This window comes from Fopius arisanus, unplaced genomic scaffold, assembly GCF_000806365.1.
Source record: "Fopius arisanus strain USDA-PBARC FA_bdor unplaced genomic scaffold, ASM80636v1 scaffold00049, whole genome shotgun sequence".
Lineage (NCBI taxonomy): Eukaryota > Metazoa > Arthropoda > Insecta > Hymenoptera > Braconidae > Fopius > Fopius arisanus.
Window position 1 is genome coordinate 299,774 of NW_011887788.1, and position 21,226 is coordinate 320,999.

At 39.4% G+C, this 21,226-nt stretch overlaps 1 protein-coding gene across 3 annotated transcripts; it reads right to left on the bottom strand.

Annotated features, from left to right (window-relative positions):
- Positions 1–317: 317 nt before the first annotated feature.
- Positions 318–2,219, bottom strand: LOC105267654 (Phosphoribosylformylglycinamidine synthase 2). 3 transcript variants are annotated; one of them, XM_011306651.1, is made up of 5 exons: positions 2,114–2,218; positions 1,680–1,732; positions 1,430–1,615; positions 1,186–1,358; positions 318–801 (listed from the first exon to the last, which is right to left on the bottom strand). In XM_011306651.1, the coding sequence occupies exons 1-5, from the start codon at positions 2,123–2,125 to the stop codon at positions 533–535; spliced, it is 693 nt and encodes a 230-aa protein (XP_011304953.1). In that variant the 5' UTR covers positions 2,126–2,218; the 3' UTR covers positions 318–532. The 3 variants fall into 3 exon arrangements, with proteins under 3 accessions (XP_011304953.1, XP_011304954.1, XP_011304955.1); XM_011306652.1 differs by having other exon boundaries at positions 1,680–1,778; positions 2,114–2,188; XM_011306653.1 differs by having other exon boundaries at positions 753–927; positions 2,114–2,219.
- Between the last annotated feature and the right edge of the window lie 19,007 nt (positions 2,220–21,226).

A 21,226-nucleotide genomic window follows, 5' to 3' on the forward strand; every position in this document is an offset into this window, starting at 1 on the left:
TTGCTAGCTTATATAGTACACCACCACCAAGGCCATGCGTCATCTGAGCTATAAAAATGTAATAGCCCCTTAAATAACCCTGCGTGTACTGTATTTATGTCTTGTATTCTCTCTATTTCTTCCCCTACCAGTGCTGGTTCTTGCACCGTTACTCGCCTATTAACTATTGAACAAGTCATTCTATCGGACAGCCCATCCTTGTTACCCGGTTCGCAAGTTCAATCGAGAAAATCACACTGTTACAATATTTTCCACAGCCCTGTCAAAATTTCTTATCGGGATTTGCAATGATCTCAATAATTATCGAACTCCAATAATTCAATAATAATTCATTCACAGTCATAATTACAATCTATTTTTTCCGCAACCATCAATACGACATTTAATCTGATTCTTCCGTGCAACAATAATTTATTTATTTAACAGAACTTATAAACATTATTCAACAATCTCATCTTTAATCAGTTAATGTGGACGATAAGTGTTATGTGAATGTGAATAAGTGAATAAGTGAAAAAATGAGTGACAAGTGTTATCGCAACAATCTGGATTTTGGGTGCCTAAAGACGACGAAGGCATTGACTTTCTCGGAGAAATCTTCTGATTTCTCATCGATTTTATCGGCGGAGTGAAATAGTGAATTTTTGAAGTTACGTAGTTTCTCGAGGAAAGCAACGAGTGGATGGGATTCCTTCGGTTTTTCAGTCTTCACTGGCTGCTGGATGATGATTTGCTGATGCAGGGGCACTTGAACGAGAATTCCACCGGATTTGCCCACAGTCTCCTCTCCATAACGATCTACTACTTTCCAAACGGACAAATGTTGCAGTAGAGAAAAAAGGTAAGATTACTCATTCCAATTTTTCTCTCTATAATTAGAGCTAAGTTTCACAAATTTCAATCTAAATTAATTTCCTATACGCGAATCTGAAAAATTCAATTTGTGCGTGAGAAATCGAACTTCTCATTGTTCTAATTTAAATATCAGTGGAACACTGAACTTTTCAAATACAAATTAATTAATTAAAAGCTAACAATAATAATAATAATAATATTAATAAGTTAAAAAATAGAAAAAAATGAAGGTCAAAATTTTTTTCAATTACGCTTGACCTAATTCGCGATTAAAAAATATTTTTCATACATTAATCCATCCGAAATACTTAAATTTCGGAAACAACTCACCGTTAAATGCCTTTACCCCGTCATTCACACTCTCTACACTTATCTCCGGGCGATGATGAATAAACGACTCTGACATGGGCCAGGTCTCGAGAAAACTCGGTACATGATGAATAACTGGATCACTTATGTACCTGTACTCCTGCTCGCTCCAGCCATAATTCTCCAATTTGTTTCTGAAAATGTGAATACCACGTGTGACAAAAACAATTTGCATGAACCCCGGAGGGATACAGATTTCCCATACGTGTGGATGGTCTCCAGTTCGTGTTTGTCGGGGGCTTTCAGGGATTTCATTGATGTATGAATACTCTGCACGTGAATTGGATAATAATGCAGATGGTAGTGATGGATGTCGGGTATTGGCGGTGGTTTTTTCATCTCCTTTTTCTCACGGAGGGAGTTGAAGAAATTCATAAGCACATTCTTTGGGCTGAAACAGTGATTATCTTGTTATTTCTAGTCAATTCAGTAATTACCAATTATCCATAACTTACTAGTTGAAAAATAATGCCTCTGATGACGTCAACCAGAGCAACAGTAACAGCAGCTGTGCAACAGAAAGAAATCACCAATCGATCCATCACAAACGATTACTGAAATAAAGTTAAATTGAAGAAAAGTAGACCTTCCTAGATCATCAATATCTCTTGATTGAATGGGACGATTTGAACGAGTGAACCATCATTCTAAAGACGAAAAAAAATCCTTCGAAATGAAGGAGAAATTACTCAATTACACTCTGCCAATCTCGAGGCATTGACGATCGAATAAGGCCTGACGTATCTTCTTTGTTAAACTTTTCAATAATCAATCATCTGCTATTTGTTTCATATTATTTCATTCACTGGCATTCGGTGAATATTTTTCGTTCGACCACTCGACCATTTTCACTCAACCAAAAATCGATAAAATTAAAGACTTTAATTACGTTTGGCTTCATAATGATATCCGAGCTCGTCCGCGACGGGCGACTATCGGCCACGAGAAAAACATCACTGAGAATACTCGTGCATCAGGATTCTCCTTATATGCACTAGCACTCTCTCCTCATTGCTTTCAACTTGATATTTTTTCCACGATCCTCGAGTTCACTAGCACGCTCGTTCGGACATGGGTTGACAGTAATAACGATTTAAAATTATTCCCTTGGCGACATTGAATTCAATTGTTGAGCGGTGATTATCGGTGGGATGTCGATGATTAACGGTTCTCTCTGAGATATATAGAATGAGGTGATGTGGATAAAGGAATACTAATGCCACGGGGTCAATATTATTCCTTTAACACGCGTAATTTTATCTGCGGAAAATGTAACTCGGATAATCGGTGACTTTCAGTGTCATGGGTGAATGAACTGACATCATCCAGTCCTACCCACGCATCATACCAGAACACTCAATCTTAGATCATTAAAACTAGTAAACATTGCGGAATTTAACCTGAATTTTTAGATCAATTCCTGAAATCAATAATTGAATGCGTAATAGTGAAAAATGACGTGCACAAGTAATTAATTTCCCCAGTTTCTCCCATTTAATTCTCTGATCAATTAATTGAATGGTCAATTAGTATGGACTAATATTCGTCAATACATTTGCTTATTATTTATGTGCAATAATCAAGAAGGATGTCCACTCGTTTTAATAATCATGTATTTTATGATTTTAATTCAACTGTAATAAGCTGTCAGATCATTAAATTCTTCGTCAAGCGGTTAAACTACAGCTCTTCATAAAATTTAGATATATCCGTCGATTGCTATAGAAATTCATGGATTTTCCGTGCTGCCATAAAATAATCGACACCAATATTCTGCCGATCACTTATGGTGTGATAATAGAAATTTTATTAGAGCCAGATGGTCAAGATGAGTGAAACCAAGGAAATCACTATCGTAATATGGATTGAGGTGAATAATTAGTGCCGCAGCCATTAGCGAATCAAAAAAAAAATACGCATACATATTATTTTATTGCGATAATTGGCTATTAAAAAAAAGATGATTTGATGATTATTCATTTGAATGCATTGACGGAAACTGACGGGGCAAAACGAATTTATCGAATTCAAGCGTAACTCGCAACTTTCGATCTCTCACATTTCTGAAACAAAAATAGTTGTCCAAAAAATTTTCCAGTAATCGAATCGCCGCCTTTAGATGTGGAATTTTTTTTAGCGCATACGAGTAAAAGTAATCTCGTTATTTTGCAATGCATAAACATAGACACATACAAGCGAAACTTTCTATTTGACAAGTGCTCAATTCGCTTTATTTATATTATTTTTTATTCACTCGTGTTTCCTGGCGCCGCCGTCCTCACTTGAGTAATCACTTTCCTCGAATAATTAGAGATGTAGAAGACATTCCAATCTCAATGTGTAAAATTACGAGGAGAGAGTGGATTACGGAATGCGACAGTTCATCCTAATTGCATTGATGAGCATCGACTCTCGGACTATCGATTAGATTATTACTGAATTATTCCGAAAATTTCCGTTAATATTTCAGATTATTATTATTAGTGATAAAAAATTTAGTTTGAACAGCGTTGTAATTTTTCAAAAGGCTTTCCACACAGCAAATTTCAATTTTGTTCGAGCAATGTACAACACCCGCGTAAAAACTCGTTTTCCAATCCTCCAAGTGCGATTTTATCCCGATAATAACGACCGAGTGGGATTGATTCTACCGAACCACCTCTCCAGCGCATTTATTTCATGTTAATGAGGCATATAGAGTAGAAAATCCGACAATCCGCTGGCACTGCTAAATCCCCGAGCTATCCAACTTCAAACTGACCCATCAAACCTTTATGAACACAATATTTGAACGCCCGAGTGCCCGGATAATTCTCTCCCCAAAACTGCCTCAACCCATTCAACAGAAAATTGAAGTCAAATAATACCGTGATTAAAAAAATGAGAATAGGCTGTACATACATGCATTAAATGTATCACAAAGGAGCGATGGGGGGAGGGCAATGGAGTCGAGAATGTCGCGGAAAACGTAGCGCAAGTAATTCAGAGTACGTCCGAGTTTATTTAATTAAACACAGGGGCTTTTTGTTTTAAGTACCAGTAACGAGTGTTTATTTTAAAATCCCACGGGAGACTAATTGACCGCAAGCCTCTCCGTCGGGTTCTATGGTGTCCCCTTCGTTCTCAACGAAAACTGGACGCGTCCAACCGGCAAAAATTAATAAGCCCTCTCAGCGTTGGGTTTCCGCGGTCCTGACGTTGATAAAATGGAGACAAACGAGAGCTGAGGATGAAACGTTACGTTGGAGCTCGGTTTATTCAATAATAGAGACCTCCCAACTGCTTTTTCATTATTATTCCGCCGCTCGTGGGAAATTTCATCGTTTTTTTCTTTTCAAATTTTCCGCGACAGTTGCATCTGAATTCCCAATGTGAATTTTCATTCGGCTCAAGTGTTTAAACGCCCAGAACCTTCACTGTTGAAATATTTCTTTCACTTCGATTGAAAATTCAATTATTCGATGGAAATCGGTTTTAGTGGACTGATGTAATGGAATTCGTCAATCTACTCGGTTTCTCCCTTGCAGACATAATGGGATTGGGGCCTATCAATTTTTCAAATTTTTTCCCGTTCCCTTTCGCAGTTTGGATCTCATAAATGATCGGGAAAAGTACAGATGGGGAATGAGTATTTTCCCCTCCTTTTTCACGACTTCAATCCAGCCACTTTGCGATATTCGGTGTGAGGTTACACCGATCACTTAGGAAAATGAGTCTTACGCCCGTTTGATGCTTACGTACACTTTTTTCATTATTTATATTTACTTTTTCGCGGAGATCACCGATAAACCCCCGGAACACTCAATCCATTGTCCCACTACCAAATGCATTTTAGAATCTCTAATTAGCCGAGACAACCCGGGTATCAATGCTCATTATAATAATCAACATCGTGATTGATGATTGACATATTATCGAAATACATAATCAATATCACTGTCTCATTGATACAATGCAATGTTAATGAATTTCTCTCAAGGTCAAGAGTGCATTGTGCAAGTGGATAGAAAGTAGCGTTCGATTTCAATACATCTATGAAATCTGAAGTAGATCAAATTGATTTACGATTCGAATATAATAATCATGTTTGATTAAACGTAAAATGAACAGTGAGTTGACAACTCCTAATTGCGCTGAAGGTCTCACCTCTGAAGACATTCTCACAATTAATATCACAATTACAATTTGTTCTGTATTAAATGACGACAGGATAACGAGTCTAAAATACTGAGGATTTTCAACTGTGGGGCCTTAAAATAAAAATAAATTTTGCCTCTTTGAAGTGGACAGTTAACCCACTATCACTTGAAAATGACAATTTTTAATGATCAATAATTTCTAGTTAAGTTTATATATTCCTGTCGTCGTAATTCTAATTTTTTTGACTATTCCCTTATAGTAGAGGTGACCATGAAAATTTCTCTCAGTATAATTATTCAATTCGAAATCACTCAGAAAGTTCCAGTCATCCACTCCCGTGAAAGCCCGTGGCACGTAAAAAGCCCTCGCCCAGTATGAAAATAAAATGAATCATTAATAACATCCAGATCAACACGAGAAATCGCTTGTTCCTCACTCGATACTTTTATTTCACCAGTTGAATGTACCTCGACCTTGCCGTGAAATGGTGGCGAAACGTGTGAGTGAAAAATATTCAATTGGAAATCACCAACAACTAAAAAACAGTCACGAACGACCGGTTCCCGTGGTGTTGCTATCTCCACCGATATACCAGTCCACGGTTTTATCAGAAAACACCGGGTTTTTATACTGGAAAAAGTCATCCAATTCTCATGATCGAACAATTTATCATTAATCACGACAATACCGCGGATAATCGCCGATCGATACGCGACTAAAACTAAATTGATTCAATTATCGATTTTTTGAATAATGGCAAAACGCCGGATTCGATTTGCAATCGACGGAAAATTATAATTCGAAGAATGAATGGACGGCAGAAGGTCCGTTGGAACGATTAGACTTCATTTTTTCTATTTCAATCCCTAATCCGGAATAAACAGGTCTTCCCGATATCTTACTGCTTTCAGTTTCGCTGCACGTCGCGTTGCCAACTTCCTCGTTAGGTCCGATTACCTTGGGAGGCACCTGGGTGGTGTTTCTTGTGAGAATTTTCCGGAAAAACGGACTCCCGCGATCATTAATCCCGCAACGTGAATCCTGTAATGATATGTAGTTCGTGGAATACTTTGACTAAGTTGATGGACTGATGTCACAGGTGCTGTCTAACAGCCTACCTTAATTCCCGTTGTATAAATCGTCGTCGATTTGAACAACATACCAGCCTCATAAATAAATAAAAATTATCGAACGTCCGCGAATTGTCGATTTTTGAGGTAGGATAAATCCAAGTATTGCGTTACATTATTCACTACCTGAGAGTGCCCGGTGATGCGTTGATTACTGCAATATCAGGGAAGTGCTCGTCTAAATTTCCCACTAACTAAAAGCCGAGCAGTGAAAACATCTGCAGAGGAAATTGAATGGACCTCACGTTACGTAATATCCCTCCAGTCCCTCGAATCACGTGACTCAATTCCATCTCCAACGTTAGAATCCACCGGTAGCCGTTGGCTAGTGGTTTGTGGGGGTTGAAAAATTCCACCCGGCCAAATATTATGCTTGAATCAGCTGAGTAAATAGTTGGAATTAATTAACGTGAATGCAGGTGGTGGTGAAAATACACAGGGTTTTTGGTGGTACACTTCAGTCGGACTATGGGTTACAGTTGTGAAACTGGTTGGGTAGCGACAGCTTGACTTCTGAAAGCCATTGAGAGTAACGATGGAACTCAAATGAAGGAGGCAATGCAGAAGATGACGTTGGGATAAATGAGAATGACTCTAATCTAAACATAAAACAAACTTTCTTATTAGATTTTAATCATCTCAATTGAACCCTTCAATTTATCTAAATTTGAGAATTTGGTCTGATGTTTCCCCCAAAAGACGGAGTTAGAGGGTGAAATTGCCCTCGATTTCTTTTAATGAGAAGTTCATTTTTTTGGGATACTCCCGATGAAAGAGTACCACTTCACGTCTGACGTGTATCCGACGGTTTAATTGATATCCAACTGGTCCCCCCGGTTCGCGACAGTTATAACCGCAGCATCTGAGTTTATGATCTTGATCAGTCTTTGATAGCGATTAAAAGGCGTGCTCGAGGATTCCACACGTATCTCTCATTCCTCCGCGGACTTCTCCGTCAGACGGATCTCATTATTATGATGAAAGACAACACATCAGACGCTGAGTACCAAAAAAAAATGAAATTCCACGCCGGTATCTTGCCATCAATTGTTGAGATGAATGAAGCAATCAGGTGAATCAGAATAGCTGAGAGCCTCGTCCTCTATTGACTTTATTCAAATTTTCGCGTCGGCACTCGCCGAATCTACAATGATGTACCTCGTTCTCGTACACGGTAACCAGCGTAAATTTGCAGGATTGAAGCGATGGTGGCTGCGTGTATCGTTAGGATGTTGAGGAAGAAGGTGACGGAGAAAGGTGTGAGATAAATTCTGTTCAACGACAGAGGAAGAGAGACCAATTGAGGAATGAAGAGGACGCCTCCGCAGAGGGCGTGGGTGTTCCTTTATTGAACTAATTTTATACTCCGTCCCTTGTATCTTCTACTGCTACAATCCCTCTCTGAAACCACCCCACCACCCTACCACCCCCTCTGCACCTTCAACTATTCTACATCCTCTCACCCCTTCTTGCATACACTCTCCCCGCACCTTTAAACCCCGCGTATACTCGACCGTCCAACTTGCCCCATTACGTCTACGCAAATATAACCACTTAGGGACTCTCTATATACGCCCCTGGGAAGAAGATAACGAACTGGGATCAGGTCCTCATTTCTCTCGCATACCGGCTGTTGCGACACCCCCCATTCACCTCCTACCACCCCATACCACCTACAACCCCCTCCTGTTACACTCATCATTTCGTACCCCTGCGGTTTTCATTTCAATTCGTGCAGATAGATTTTTTTTTTTCTTTTACGGCGCTGTTTTTGCGGGGAATTACACTTCAAGATTGTGGAATACATTTCGGTCAAGGAGTGTTGACTTGTCATTCATGACACGTTCGGGATGGGAAATTGGTTTTGTTTCAGGCAGGTTTTGAGGGCTTTGGGATGTCGGGACTATTAGAGATGATTGGTTCAATCATTTTTTTCTGTGGGTCATCATTAGCGCGAGTTAATGAGCAATCGGTGGGTTGATATTTGTGCGCGACGCGAGAAATTTTGTGTGACAACTCCATTGTAATTTTTCGGATTGGTCATGACTTTTGTGAAATGACTGATTTAAGAATTCGAGTGTTTTATTTATTTTAAACGATTTTCTAGGATTTCACTCATGAAAGTTATCGAAAATTTTCAATCGTATCGCTTTCAAAAAAAGGAAGACAGCTATTGTTGCAGTCAACTTCGCGATAAAATAACGACATTAATTAGCTGCGACAGGGAAAGTAACGATAACGCCAGTCCTGGTGTTCTTGGGATAGAAGAGAAATTTTGCGAGTACTGAAGGATTATTGGGCACAACCGCTAATCAATAAACACCCGGTGAAACGAAGCAACTCTGATGCCTGCTAACTTGACGATCAAGTGTTACATTAACGGTGATACCACTTCACTTAATGTCCACGCGCATAAATTACCGATTCAGTTCAATATGAAGATTGCAACTGTAATGCGAGTGTTTCATTATCAAAACGACAGTGTTTGGATAATTATCGCGTGCGGTCGAGGAAAGTTGGGCACCTCAGAGAAATCGCCGGAAACAAACATTAAATCTATTTCAATCATGTGTTGCTTTTATCAGAACTATATTCAAAGGATGTCTGTCCCAAGTCATCCATTAATAATTATATATTTTTTCCTGTCTATGTACACATTAAATCAATCGACACTGAAGAGATTACTCTGATAAATTTTTTTATTAGCGAATCAGGTCGATTATGAATTCGCGTTTATTGACGCACAATGCGCGTTGGTCATGCACACAACGTACCCCTGATTACAAAAATCGGAAAAAGAGATCGAAAAAAATAAAGACAATTGATGATAAAGTACTGACGTCCAACACGTAAACGCGTGGGAACTAACCGAGTGTTTGCGCATTACCGTATCCGTCCAAGCATGGATAATAATATAGTACTTTACCTCGTACTTCAAGTGGATCTTACCACCGACTACCACTGACAGTCAAATTGCCCATCGCATCGCACATTATTCCATTCTGTTCATGATTTAACTTCAATTTTTTATTTTGCCAATTTTTTGTTACTCTCTCTTGCTCCTCTTGAACCTAGAAATGATCAAACAGTCGTTACGCGGGACAAGAGCGCTATCTAGTCGTTTGGTGTCCCATGGGTGCGAGATAAGGGGTTGTTAGCTGACCGTGTAACAGGCCTCCGTGGGATCAACCCCTCCACCTCTCTATCTGGCCGGGTAGACACCCCCCAGGATCGTTTAGGACCACTCCATATCCTGTCTCCTCCAAATTCATATCAAATATTTGACTATTATTAAGGAGTCCGATAAAATTTACGCTTTTTACAATTGACTTGTCGCCAAAGAGAAAAGAGATGTACCTTAAAAATTATAACTGAGGTTTTTTTTCGGGAATTATATCTTCAATTTAATCGTCACTTTTTCAATGCGATTCGAATTTTGTCAGTCCAATTTCATCCCTATTCTCTGGATACCCTCGTTGAATAATTTCGATACAAATCACTCGACTTATCGAAAACTCCCGATAACGCGCTCTATACTTTACCCACGCATACCGCACACCTCCACCAGGTGCATAAGTTCTGATATCACCCTGGTAGGATCTAGAGGCGGAGGAGTGCTGATGGCTGGGTCGTTCACCCGTTTTCGATTCAGATTTATTCTGCAATGGGTTGGCTTAATGTTTTTCGTATTGCTGGGTAGCGTGCACCTAATAGCAGTCCAAAGACTCGGTTTCGTGTCTCGATACCATTCTGACCCCAGTCTGTACATCGAGGACTCGACGGTGTCCTAGGGGTCTCCACCCCCTAGTGTCCAGTCTATTCACCCCTTGACCGCCCACTCATCGCCAACAACTGTTACTAAAAAAATGTTAACATTTTATTACAATCGACAAATGACGGATTCTCTGAAAGGCGAGAGTAAATTTTTTACACAAGTTAGGAATTTCGGAAAAATCATGTCGAGTTCGACAATTCGTATTTACGTTTCGATGTTTTGTGTCTCGGTTGTTTTTTTTTTCTTTCATATTTTCCCTTTACAAACATCCCGACATATTGAAATTATCCGGGGCATTCATATAACCGCCGGGACGAGCATCGGGCTCAATATCATTGGGAATATACTTGAAAAATCTAGGGAGTACGTCGTTCTCGAAGGAGAATGGACTCTATTCGAGTATACCAGTTACACGGTCAATTGGCCAGTGCATAGTCGGTCTTTTTTCAGTGGAATGGGAAAAAGGGAATCCAGGGAAAATGCAAGATGCCCGTTGAATTTGTACTGAGGGGTTGCCTCCAGGAGTACGTCGATATCCTTAGCCCTAAAAAGGAACACCATTGAAAAAAATGGGAATCATGACAGGCAGGAATTAATTTCATAAACTTTATCACCAGAATTTCACACCGAGGAAACATTTCCAGGACTCTAGTGCTCCATTAGAGATTGCACTATTGAAAACGCGTTTCAAAAATTCAAAATTATTTAACGATTTCCATAACCCCTTTTATATATACTAGTATATATAAAATATATATAATTCTCGTTTGTTTTCCATGTGCCGATGAAATTGCGATTGAAATCTCCGGGAATTTTCTCGAGCCCAGATTTTCTCGAATTTCCCATGAATTATATCCGCGGATTTTTATCTCGAGAACTTCAGACCGAAAAATTGGTTTTACCGTTGATGCATGTACATTCGGAGAAATCCCCGGTACGGTTTGGCGGACAGTTGTCCTCGGTATTTTTTACTGGAGAAACCGGAGTAAGATGGTAGTCGGAAGGCGGCCACTCGTATCGAAGCCGTCGGGTTATGCAGAGCAGTCGTCCAGGCAAATTATAACGGGCATTGGAGGGGTAGGGTATTGTTTGAAAAATACCATGAGGCAACGTTAGAGCCGGCTTGGCTGAAATAACAGGGTGGACATCGTTATCCTCGGTGTGGCCCTATCCTCTTCCACCCCTCTGCCCTTTGGCCTCAGTACCTGGCCTTCCAGGACTATGTCCAGGATGCGGGGAGACATTGAGTAGGTGGATATACGGATTTCTCCTTCAAGGAACTAACGTCCGGAAATTCTTGTCTCCAATTCTTCCCTCTCCCATTCCCTTTGTTTCTCTATCTTTAATATCCTCGTTTTATCATCCGTATTCTCTACTGTAGAAATAAATATCTCTTTGCTCGCGCACTGGTCGAAATTCTTCCCTTAATATTACACAATGTTGGTAATTAGTATCTAATTATATACCACTAAATATTACAAATTTCTACGTTATTCTTTCATTTGAAGAACGTTAGATGACGGTACGTTAAAGAGATATCAGGGAATAATTCTCAAGTGGTGTCGACTCATCTCGTTATAATTGCTGGCGAGCAATTTATTTGTCATTCGTCTTGCGCCGGCCAGTTCCAGGCAAATAGGAGCCCAGGGATAATTACTCCCTGACTAACGAACTGGATTAATGTAATAATGCATCCCTTTGCGTTGTGCTACGTACCAGTACCTCTTCTTCAATGTGCGGCTGTTCTTCCACTGAGGAGTTCTCTTTTTCCCTCAACTCAAATGTTCCACTGGTGGTGAATATGAGTAATGCGGATGCATAGGGGAGTACCGCGGACAGTCGACCCTCTCTCACTTGGAGAACGCGATTTAATGAACATTACGCTTGTTAGCCTACTGTATTACCAAGCCCGGTTGAGTTTGAAGGGACGGGAACCGGGGAAAAATAAAGGTAAAGTCGACTCTGAGGCGAGAATGAGAGTGAAAATGAGGAAAGAAGGACGGAGGGACTTTATGACGGAGATGATTTCAATTTCGGTGGGAAAGTTAATTAGGGAGAGGAGAAATAAAATGTGTGGATGATTATTTATTGAATTAATTGTTATTCATTAAAATTCAATTATTCATTTATTCATTTTTTTTTTATTTGTCAGTTTTTCAGAAATCAATTTTTTCAAGAAATCACAAAAAATCGTTCACCGATATGGCATATTATAAATTACACAAAATAAATTCTCATCCCTCAATATACCAATCATTTTTAAATATTTCGGAATGAGGCCGTGGAAAATTGAAATTGTAAAGGTTTTCAGTAATAGGTGTGAGAGCTGCCGATTCCCTCAATTTTTGTCTGGAATTTTTTCGAATTCCCTCAAATGCAAAAAATAGAAAAAAAAATCCAACTCACATTTTGAAATCCATAGTGACGTCCCATTCGTCGTTGCAATTCGGAAAACGATGCCGTGGCATCATTGTCCCATTCGTACAGAGCAACCGCACATGGAAAAATAGAGCGATGATAGAGGGTTAGTAAAAAGGGCAGGATAAAGCGAAAAAAGTAGTTTCGTGATGAGTTGGGATTTCGGGGTTTGGGGAATTGGAAACAAAAATGTCCTGACTGTGGAGGACGTGACAGCGATGCCCAGTGTCGGGGGGTTAATTTCCCATAGAGCTGCATTTCTATCAGCCCTATTCTTCCAATCGGAACCAGTTAGGCAACTAATAATTGGTGGGAATCGATTGGAAAGGGAGTGGAGATCAACTCTCAAGGGGGTAAAAATGTGGGGTCCACCGCTGAGAGAAAAGGGTTGGCATAGGATATTGTGTTAGTTCCTTCCATGATAGTTCCAGCCCTCAATGATGCTGGAGGAATTCCAAATACTACATACTCATTTTCTCCTCTCATTGGTTCTGCCAGAGTCTTTTTTTACGATAATTCGTCGAATGAATTGTTTTTTTGTTGTTATAAAAAAAAGTCGAAAAAATAAATTCGGTTTCACTAGAATTTTCACTGGAATTTCCACTGGAATTTCCACTGAAATTTCCACTGGAATGTTCACTTGAATTTTTACTAGAATATGAGCAAACAATTTGCAACAACGAACAACCCCCATTTATCAGCAAATCGTATTGGCTCATTTGTCAATGCTCACCTGGGCGTAATAAACTGTTTACAGACCCGGTAAATAAAGATATAAATGGATTTTTTCTCTCAGCCGCGACGGGCGTGTACACACGGTGTTTGATGAAATTCCTGGGTACTTTTCTTTCTTTCCCCGTCGTTTTCAACGTGTGGCGAGAAGGAAGTCGACTCCTGGGGGTCTGAGTATACAGAGGGGTTGAAATTGGAAGGTGGAGGGCACACGTACATCGCTAATCCGTCACTAACGAGCCGCCTCGTCTGATGGGGGCTTCCATTGGCGTAGACCAATGGAATTTTTCAAACACCCTCCATCATTTTCGAACAGACAAATAAAAAAAACTACCTCACACATGAATTCGTCTGAAATTCCCCAACTCCTCGGGATGTTCTGCCCTTTTACCCAAAATTACACGTTTTTTGGATTTCCTGATAAATTTCATAATTATTCAATGACTTCCGAAATTTCAGGAGTCATGAAATAATTACGAAATATGAGAATCATCCCATAAAATAGAAATAAAAAATTCTATAACCGATGTATCTTCAGATGAAGAGAAAAATTGTATGAATTGATCGGGCGAGTGAAATTCTGAGGTGATATTTTTGGTTTGCGATGGGATCTGGTTTTTTAAATCGAATAGGAAGTCAATGGAAAATTGGGAGGGAACGTATTGCCCACGTGAGACTACGCCAGTGTATACCAATCTAAACCAATCCAATCTACACTGCGGCCCACAGGGGTGAAGAGGAGAGTCTGAGGTGGACCGGGAGTTGGTGTCGAGGGGTTGGAAGAGTCCTAATTGGCCCCCACAGCCACCATCCCCGTCCATTCCTTACATTTCCTTTTACCCCACTATCTTCTCTCGTTCCTCTTCATTCATCTCTCTCACTGACTCGCGACTCTTAACTAGAACTCCGCGTACGAATCAGAGAACAAACGGCACACAGAGGCGAGAGAGCTTACACCCTTAACGAGGGAACACCCGACCGAGTGAGTGCCCCATTTTGGTCTCCGAAATTTCTACAAGATATCTCGGTGCAGTTACCATGATCCACCCCCTCACCTTTCCTCACAACTCTGTATTACGGACAATTATTTGACTTCCGAACGGCTCATCTTGGGTACAACCATGAACTTGTACAAATCCGCCGCAATTGTGGCGAATAAATTGGAATAAATATCACGCTCGGAAATATTGGGAAGAAATTACGTAACTATTCGCGTAATCAGGGTAATTTAATTCTTTCATTAAAATTTTTCGGGGTCAAGGCGATTGAAAAATCGACGCGAAATCTAAATGCATGGGTAATTTCATAATTTTTTGTGGATTAACTTTAGGTCTCAATAGATCTTCTATATGCATTGACATTTTTTTTTTACTGCAATAAACGGCGTACGAAATTAATAGTGCATTGTCTGAAGGAGTGGGTGAAAAAAAAATTGTTCAAAAAGTGGCTAACCATTAACCTACTGTATTTCGTAGTTTTTCGGGATAGCGGTATTTTCATTAAATTCTTCTGAGGTTAGTGTGTGCCAAGTCAAAAAAAGTCTCGAGTTACCAACGCAGGTATAAATCCAGGAAGAGTGTTCCAACGGAGAATTACCGGGCATTAACGTAATTTCGGGAGGTGGAGGCAAAGTGGTTCGAGTAAGGACTGACCGAAAATTTATTCGAGATGAGAGTCCGCAGTATAAAAAAATAAAAAGTAAGAACACCCATTTTTCAGTATGAATAACAATAGATGGAATTTCTTTGTGATTGGATTTTTGGGGCTTCCGGAATATACAAGTCCTTTGATCCAAATGACTGCTAATTATTTATTAAAAATCAGTAACTTAAATTGTCATTTCAATTTATTAGCTATTTTTCACAATTAGCTTTTCAAATTTTTCATGAATTTTTCCAGACACGAAATGTTGGGTACAATTTTACCAATACCATTAATTAAAAAAAAACTGCTTCATAACTAATCAACTATTCAAACTTTAATTGACTATTAACAATGCAGATTCGCGAAAACATTCTCCAATAATACTCATTCATGAATTTAACATCGAATGCAAATTGAATTTCAATTGCTACCAGATTTTCAAATAAAACAAATGACAGTGAACAAAATTTTTTCCTCTTTCTAATTGATGTTATCAAATTACATAAATCATTAACCATCTGAGAGGTGTCAGAACTGTTGAACGACAGAATTCAGGGGGAACTGCGGGTTGAATTCACTTCGGAAAACGTGAAATCTCCAGGTTAGAGTAGGCAAGGGCCAAGTTTCGAACACGGTAATGCACTCGATGCACTTCGGTGGTACTGAAGAGGGCAGGGGAAAAGGGAGGGACGAGTGGATGGATAGTAGCCCGAAGTAGGATATATGGTTTAGCAGGGACGAAAGGGGAATAGACGTTGACGCTCGAATTTACTTAGGAATACTTAAGTACTGCCATCGGCCAGACGAATAACGTCACTCCATGTGACTTTCCGGATGTAAATGCATCAACCGAAAATGCCCCGACGGTTTTTTTCCAAAAATTCCCCAAAACCAAAGAAATATATTAATATTTCAATATTTACTATTTCATAATAAGCCAAATACGATTGGAATAAAAAAATTATTAATCCTGTGAATAAATAAATATTCATATTTAATCGATGATAAAAAATTAAACCCTTCGATATGTCCATTTTATATCTAAATTTAAATGAAAGAATATTTATTTTTATCGATAATTGGGAATTCAACGAGTGGATATATCGGGGTTAATTATCTTCGACTGGTTTAACTATTTATTGTTTATCATGATTATGAAAAATCGATGCATCAATTAGGGGCTGGGCATCTCCATTGCTGTGGAATATTTCGGATATATCAGACGTTCGCTAAAAGCTAAAAGCTTTCCCATATTTCATTAGTTCTCACTCGACAGCCAGTACATCCCTCTCACCGCACTCGGCAATATTCGGGTATGAAAGTCCGAGATATCGAGAATTCGCGTTCTTATTCAGTGAATCACAATTCGGCGTTCGCTAAAAGCATCCTGAATTTTTAATCACTCAATTAAAATGTCAGTATTCTGTTAATTTTCACCGGAGATCATTTCATTTTTAGGTGCTTTTGGCGAGTTATTTTTGATTGAAAGAACGCTATCAGTAATTATTAAATGGGTTTATATCCGGAGTATTCTGCAATCTTTATTTGGTACTCCATTTGATGTTTTTTATTATTTATGTGCTCCATATATCCCGGGCTATTTGTGCAAATTGCATCTCCTGCCTCATCATTCGAGTTCGCATATTATTAATCAATCCAATCTGATTTTTTTTAATGGTTCTGCCCATCGCTCAGTACAATATATCAGAAAAATATTAAGTATATCTAGTTATCGTCGGATTATCCGTGGAATTTTGGAAAAATTTCGGAGCGATCGGGACAATGAGAACTGAGGGGCGAGTGTCAGCAGAAATTTTTCCCCATCGGGCGGTCCCATTTGTGTCGAAACCGAAACGACTGGTCGATCGTTTGATGGGATAGTTCATGGACAGAAGAACCCTGTCCAGAGGAAGGGGCTCGTAGAACAGGGAAACGATACGACGAGAGTAATTCCGTCAGTCGGGTCAAAGGTCCGGTCACCGAGAAAACGCAAACAGCACGACAGGATTAAAGGGGTTTACGGGTCCTTAATTATGCATTGTTGAATGGATGATACGGTGTACGTATCGAATGGATGAGTCGATCTATCGTTTTCATTCGGTGTGTGCTTGCCGACGTTTTGGGGTATTAAATGTCCAGAGTCAACGTCCAGTTGTCTTTTCCTTTGAAGTTCTGGGAGCCACTGGCTTTCACTCGACAAACTTGTGGTAGAAGTCGATACCCAATCATCGGTTCAATCGAACTCGATCGCATCATTAATTCGGAATAACAGGTGATCATGTTTTTTCAGGGGAATCGAGTTTTGATAGACAATAGAAAAAATGGGGAATTCTATTTTTTCAATACAAGTCGCTCTTCGGGCAGATTATTCTCTATTGATTAACTAATTTAATTGACTATTGATCTTATTCTTAATATTATTTTATATATGTTATTATATTTTAATTCATATAATTAACATGAAATAGACAAATATATCAACGTAGGGCCACGGGGTTTCTCAACAATTCCCGAGTATCATATACTTCTCTAATAATAATGCACCGTAATTAATTAAGCCTGGAATGCACAAAGTATGGATGGTGGTAATCTGTGAGGTACAGCAGATACTCCAAAACTATCCTGAATTCATCAGATATTCAATATCGAGGGGTGGCCAGGGGGTGATAATATAATGGCCGACGTTGCAACCAAGTACCACGGTTCCAGTTAAATTCCTCTTGCAAAAAGCCTTGACTATATTTTTCATCCGTTCTCATGCCTCGTAATGAAAAGTCGAAAAAAAAATCTTGAACAAATCTTCTCAAATTTTACTAATTAAAATCACTCATCACTCAATTTTACAGAGAGTATTATTGATCATTAATCATTGTTTACTAATTACCATTAATTAAATGATCACTTAGCACTCACCCACTTATTATCATTATTATGATTATAGCGTGCATTTAATAGCAATAAATTATTGCTATTTACTCTAGAATCCGAATAAAAAATTCGGCATTTTTATTTTCTCGGTGAGCAAATTGAAAACTGTTATCTCGGTAATTCTCTCTCCCTTCGTCTCTCATTCTTCCCTGTAACAACAACATAAACAATGAATGGAGGTCGCGTATAGATCGTGTGCACACCCGAGGGTACGAAATAATATTGGAATAATATCTTGCGATCTTGCTTAATTGGGGACAGTCCGCAGTTACGTCAACTTATAATGAGTTGTACTTGTTAGCGTTACGATTGGGATGAGTGGAGGGGGAGGGATGAGAAGGGATGGGGTGGGGTGGTAAGTATGAGAGTACGAGAAAAGGGACAGAGGAGAATGAGAATGGGACGATGACGTTGCAGAGAGAGATCGGCGTTGGGGCGAGGGGGATGACGGAATACGAGATAATGAGAGTGCCAGAGGCCGGGGGGTGACGAGGGGTGAAGGGAAAAGGGGGGAGAATACCAGTCTGAGTCAAATTAAACAGTTGCAAACGATCTCCATTAACGGGGGACCTGTGGACCGATGCCTTTCATACGCGAGACGCTGGCATTTGGCGACGTCGTTGAGACATGCCCTTTCAAAACCCGTCACTCTAACGATTCTCCGAGTTATCAATGTTGACGATTTTTTTTTTGGATTTCCTTTGTTCTTCCCTCCAATCGTTTTCACTTTAATTAATCAATTCTCTCTTGATAACCGATTCACTCCCGGAGTCATCGATAAAATCGATGAATCAATTAAATCGATAAAATTCCTTGGTGGATATATCGAAGATTAAAAAATTGATATATCTCCAAAATTAATGAGTAATGAGTATGTAGTATTTATTATATTATTTTAATTATCTCTATTATGATGAGGATGATCATGTTCCTGCAGTCAGTGAGTTGGGGAATATATTTCCTATTCGACCAACACGAATTTTGATATGGCGATGCGATTTCGATCGTTCAACACCACCTTATCACCGGGATGCGCCTTCTCCTCGTTATTAAACTATAAACCTCGGCGGATATTCGGCGTGCCTCGATAAATTATACTGGGCCACATCGAAGAGATAGAATCGCCGGATAGGCGTAGAATATACGTTGTGAAATAGTTTAGCGAATACCATTGGCAGTGAAAACTATCCGTGCAACCCTGTCCTCCCTCTCGCTACCACTTTCCCCGGATTACCACACCTCTCTCTGCACACCTTCCGGCATTATCTGCTTATGGTACTCATTTTCCCATCCCCTAGGTGATCGTTCGACTTCTAACGTATCAACTACTCGGGTAGCAGTTCCAAAAGCACGATAGCCGGTACTAAATAGTTCACGATTTAATGGTAGGGTATGCACGCGGTCTGGGTAACGCAGGATTATGCCCAATGGAATTTCCAGTTTATGATCGCGAAAGTTTTCGCATTGTTCTACGACGATCCGGTAGTTAGGGTGTTTCATAATAAACGGTTGGAAATTTTCCACGAAAAATCGGTTCTCGCGAAAGTGACAGGAATTTTTAAAATTTCCAGTGCAATTAATTCGAGTAAAAATGACTCATCAAAATGTGATGAATTAATTAACAATGATATAACTCATCCGGAATATTGGGAAATTGGAGTCAACGGGTTGGAATATCATCTGAAGGAGGTTGGAGGATGAGGTGCGAGGAAACAGTCATGTCATTGATGCCGAGGGTTATGGCAGACGCCAGTGGTCGAGACAAGCGAGAAGGACTGCCAGGTACTACTGAGTTAATTGGCACTAATTACGTCCTTTAATTATTGTACTACTCTAAACCACTGCTACGGGCTCGAGATTGCAAGATATGGCGTGGCGAGCTTCGATGAATGCTCCTTCATATCCGGAAAACGATGAATTTCGAGGAAAACCCTTTTGCCAGTGAGAGATGAGATTTTAATTAACGAATTCCACAACAAGCACTCGATTTTACGTGGCGAATTCTCATGGTGGTGACACAAAGTCAAAATAAGTCCTGACTAAATTATCATTCGCGGGGATTTAGTTTTTATTGCATTTTTCAAGTTTGTAATATTCTTGTGAAAATTACCCGTGAACCGTGCATTTCAAATTTTTTTCATTACCAGTGAATGGAGAAAATACAGTGTCGGATGACTATAACAAAAGGCTAATAAATTATTTATAAATCACTTAATATACATTAATTTCCGTTTTTCCCTGGGGATACATTCAGAGTGGTGACTAATTTCACGTATTCTGGAATTGTAACTCTTAGTCCAGTTAGCTGTGTAGCTCGGGACCACTTGAAATTCCGAATTGTATTAAGTTAAAGAGGTTTTCTGCCTCGTTGATACTTTAATTAACAATGTAGAGGGGAGAGGCTAATTTCATTTGTCGGCCTGGCAATTCTCGTTGTAAAAATTCTTGAGTTGAACTGCAACCATCGAACAAATGAATTATCCAATAAATAAAATCTATACCATTAAAAAAAAATATTTATATGCATATGCTATAGGTATTTTTAAACAGATGATTCTATGGGATAAATAATTTAAAACAATTTCTCCATCGACTTGTCGTTTCGTCTCGTCTCGCTTTACGAATACCGTAACTGAAATTTTCATGCTCGAATTCCCCGAAATCCCCGAAATAAAAAACGATGTTATCAATAAATAATGATTGCACGAGTCTCGTTAATGAAAGCATTGGGCCATCACCGGTGGGTTGTTGTAACGAGCATGTGGTGCGTTGTCTGTTACATTAAGCAAGACAACCACAACGAGCGGCAGTATCATTTATCCAATTCCAGTTGATACCGAGTCAAATGGGATATGCCCAAGCCCCACGAATGATAATTTTCCCGCCGTAAAAACCAACACCCAGTGAAAAAAAGAGAAATGGTAATAATAATGAATTATTATTAATGGCCATTAATTCAGTGAGCGCACTTGTGAATGAACATTCTTCCTGCGTTCTCAATGGAAGTTTCATTGGGGGGTCTATATATTTCCACGTGCTCTTTGATGTTTGCTTAGTACCACTCCAAACGCCCTTTACGTCTACCCCCTACATTAATTAATAACGCTAGAGCAGGACACATTTTCTCCACTGAATTATTCCGGATATTTCTTTTGCGGTGAAAATATCACCGAGAATATCAGAAATGTCATGATGAAATATATGCACAGACGGACTAAAATATTACCTGATAAAA

Coding starts and splice junctions, on each gene's coding strand:
- LOC105267654 (XM_011306651.1), bottom strand. Junction 1,616..1,679: donor GAGGCATTATTTTTCAACTA/GTAAGTTATGGA, acceptor TCACTGTTTCAG/CCCAAAGAATGTGCTTATGA. Junction 802..1,185: donor CGGGGTAAAGGCATTTAACG/GTGAGTTGTTTC, acceptor TTTGGAAAGTAG/TAGATCGTTATGGAGAGGAG.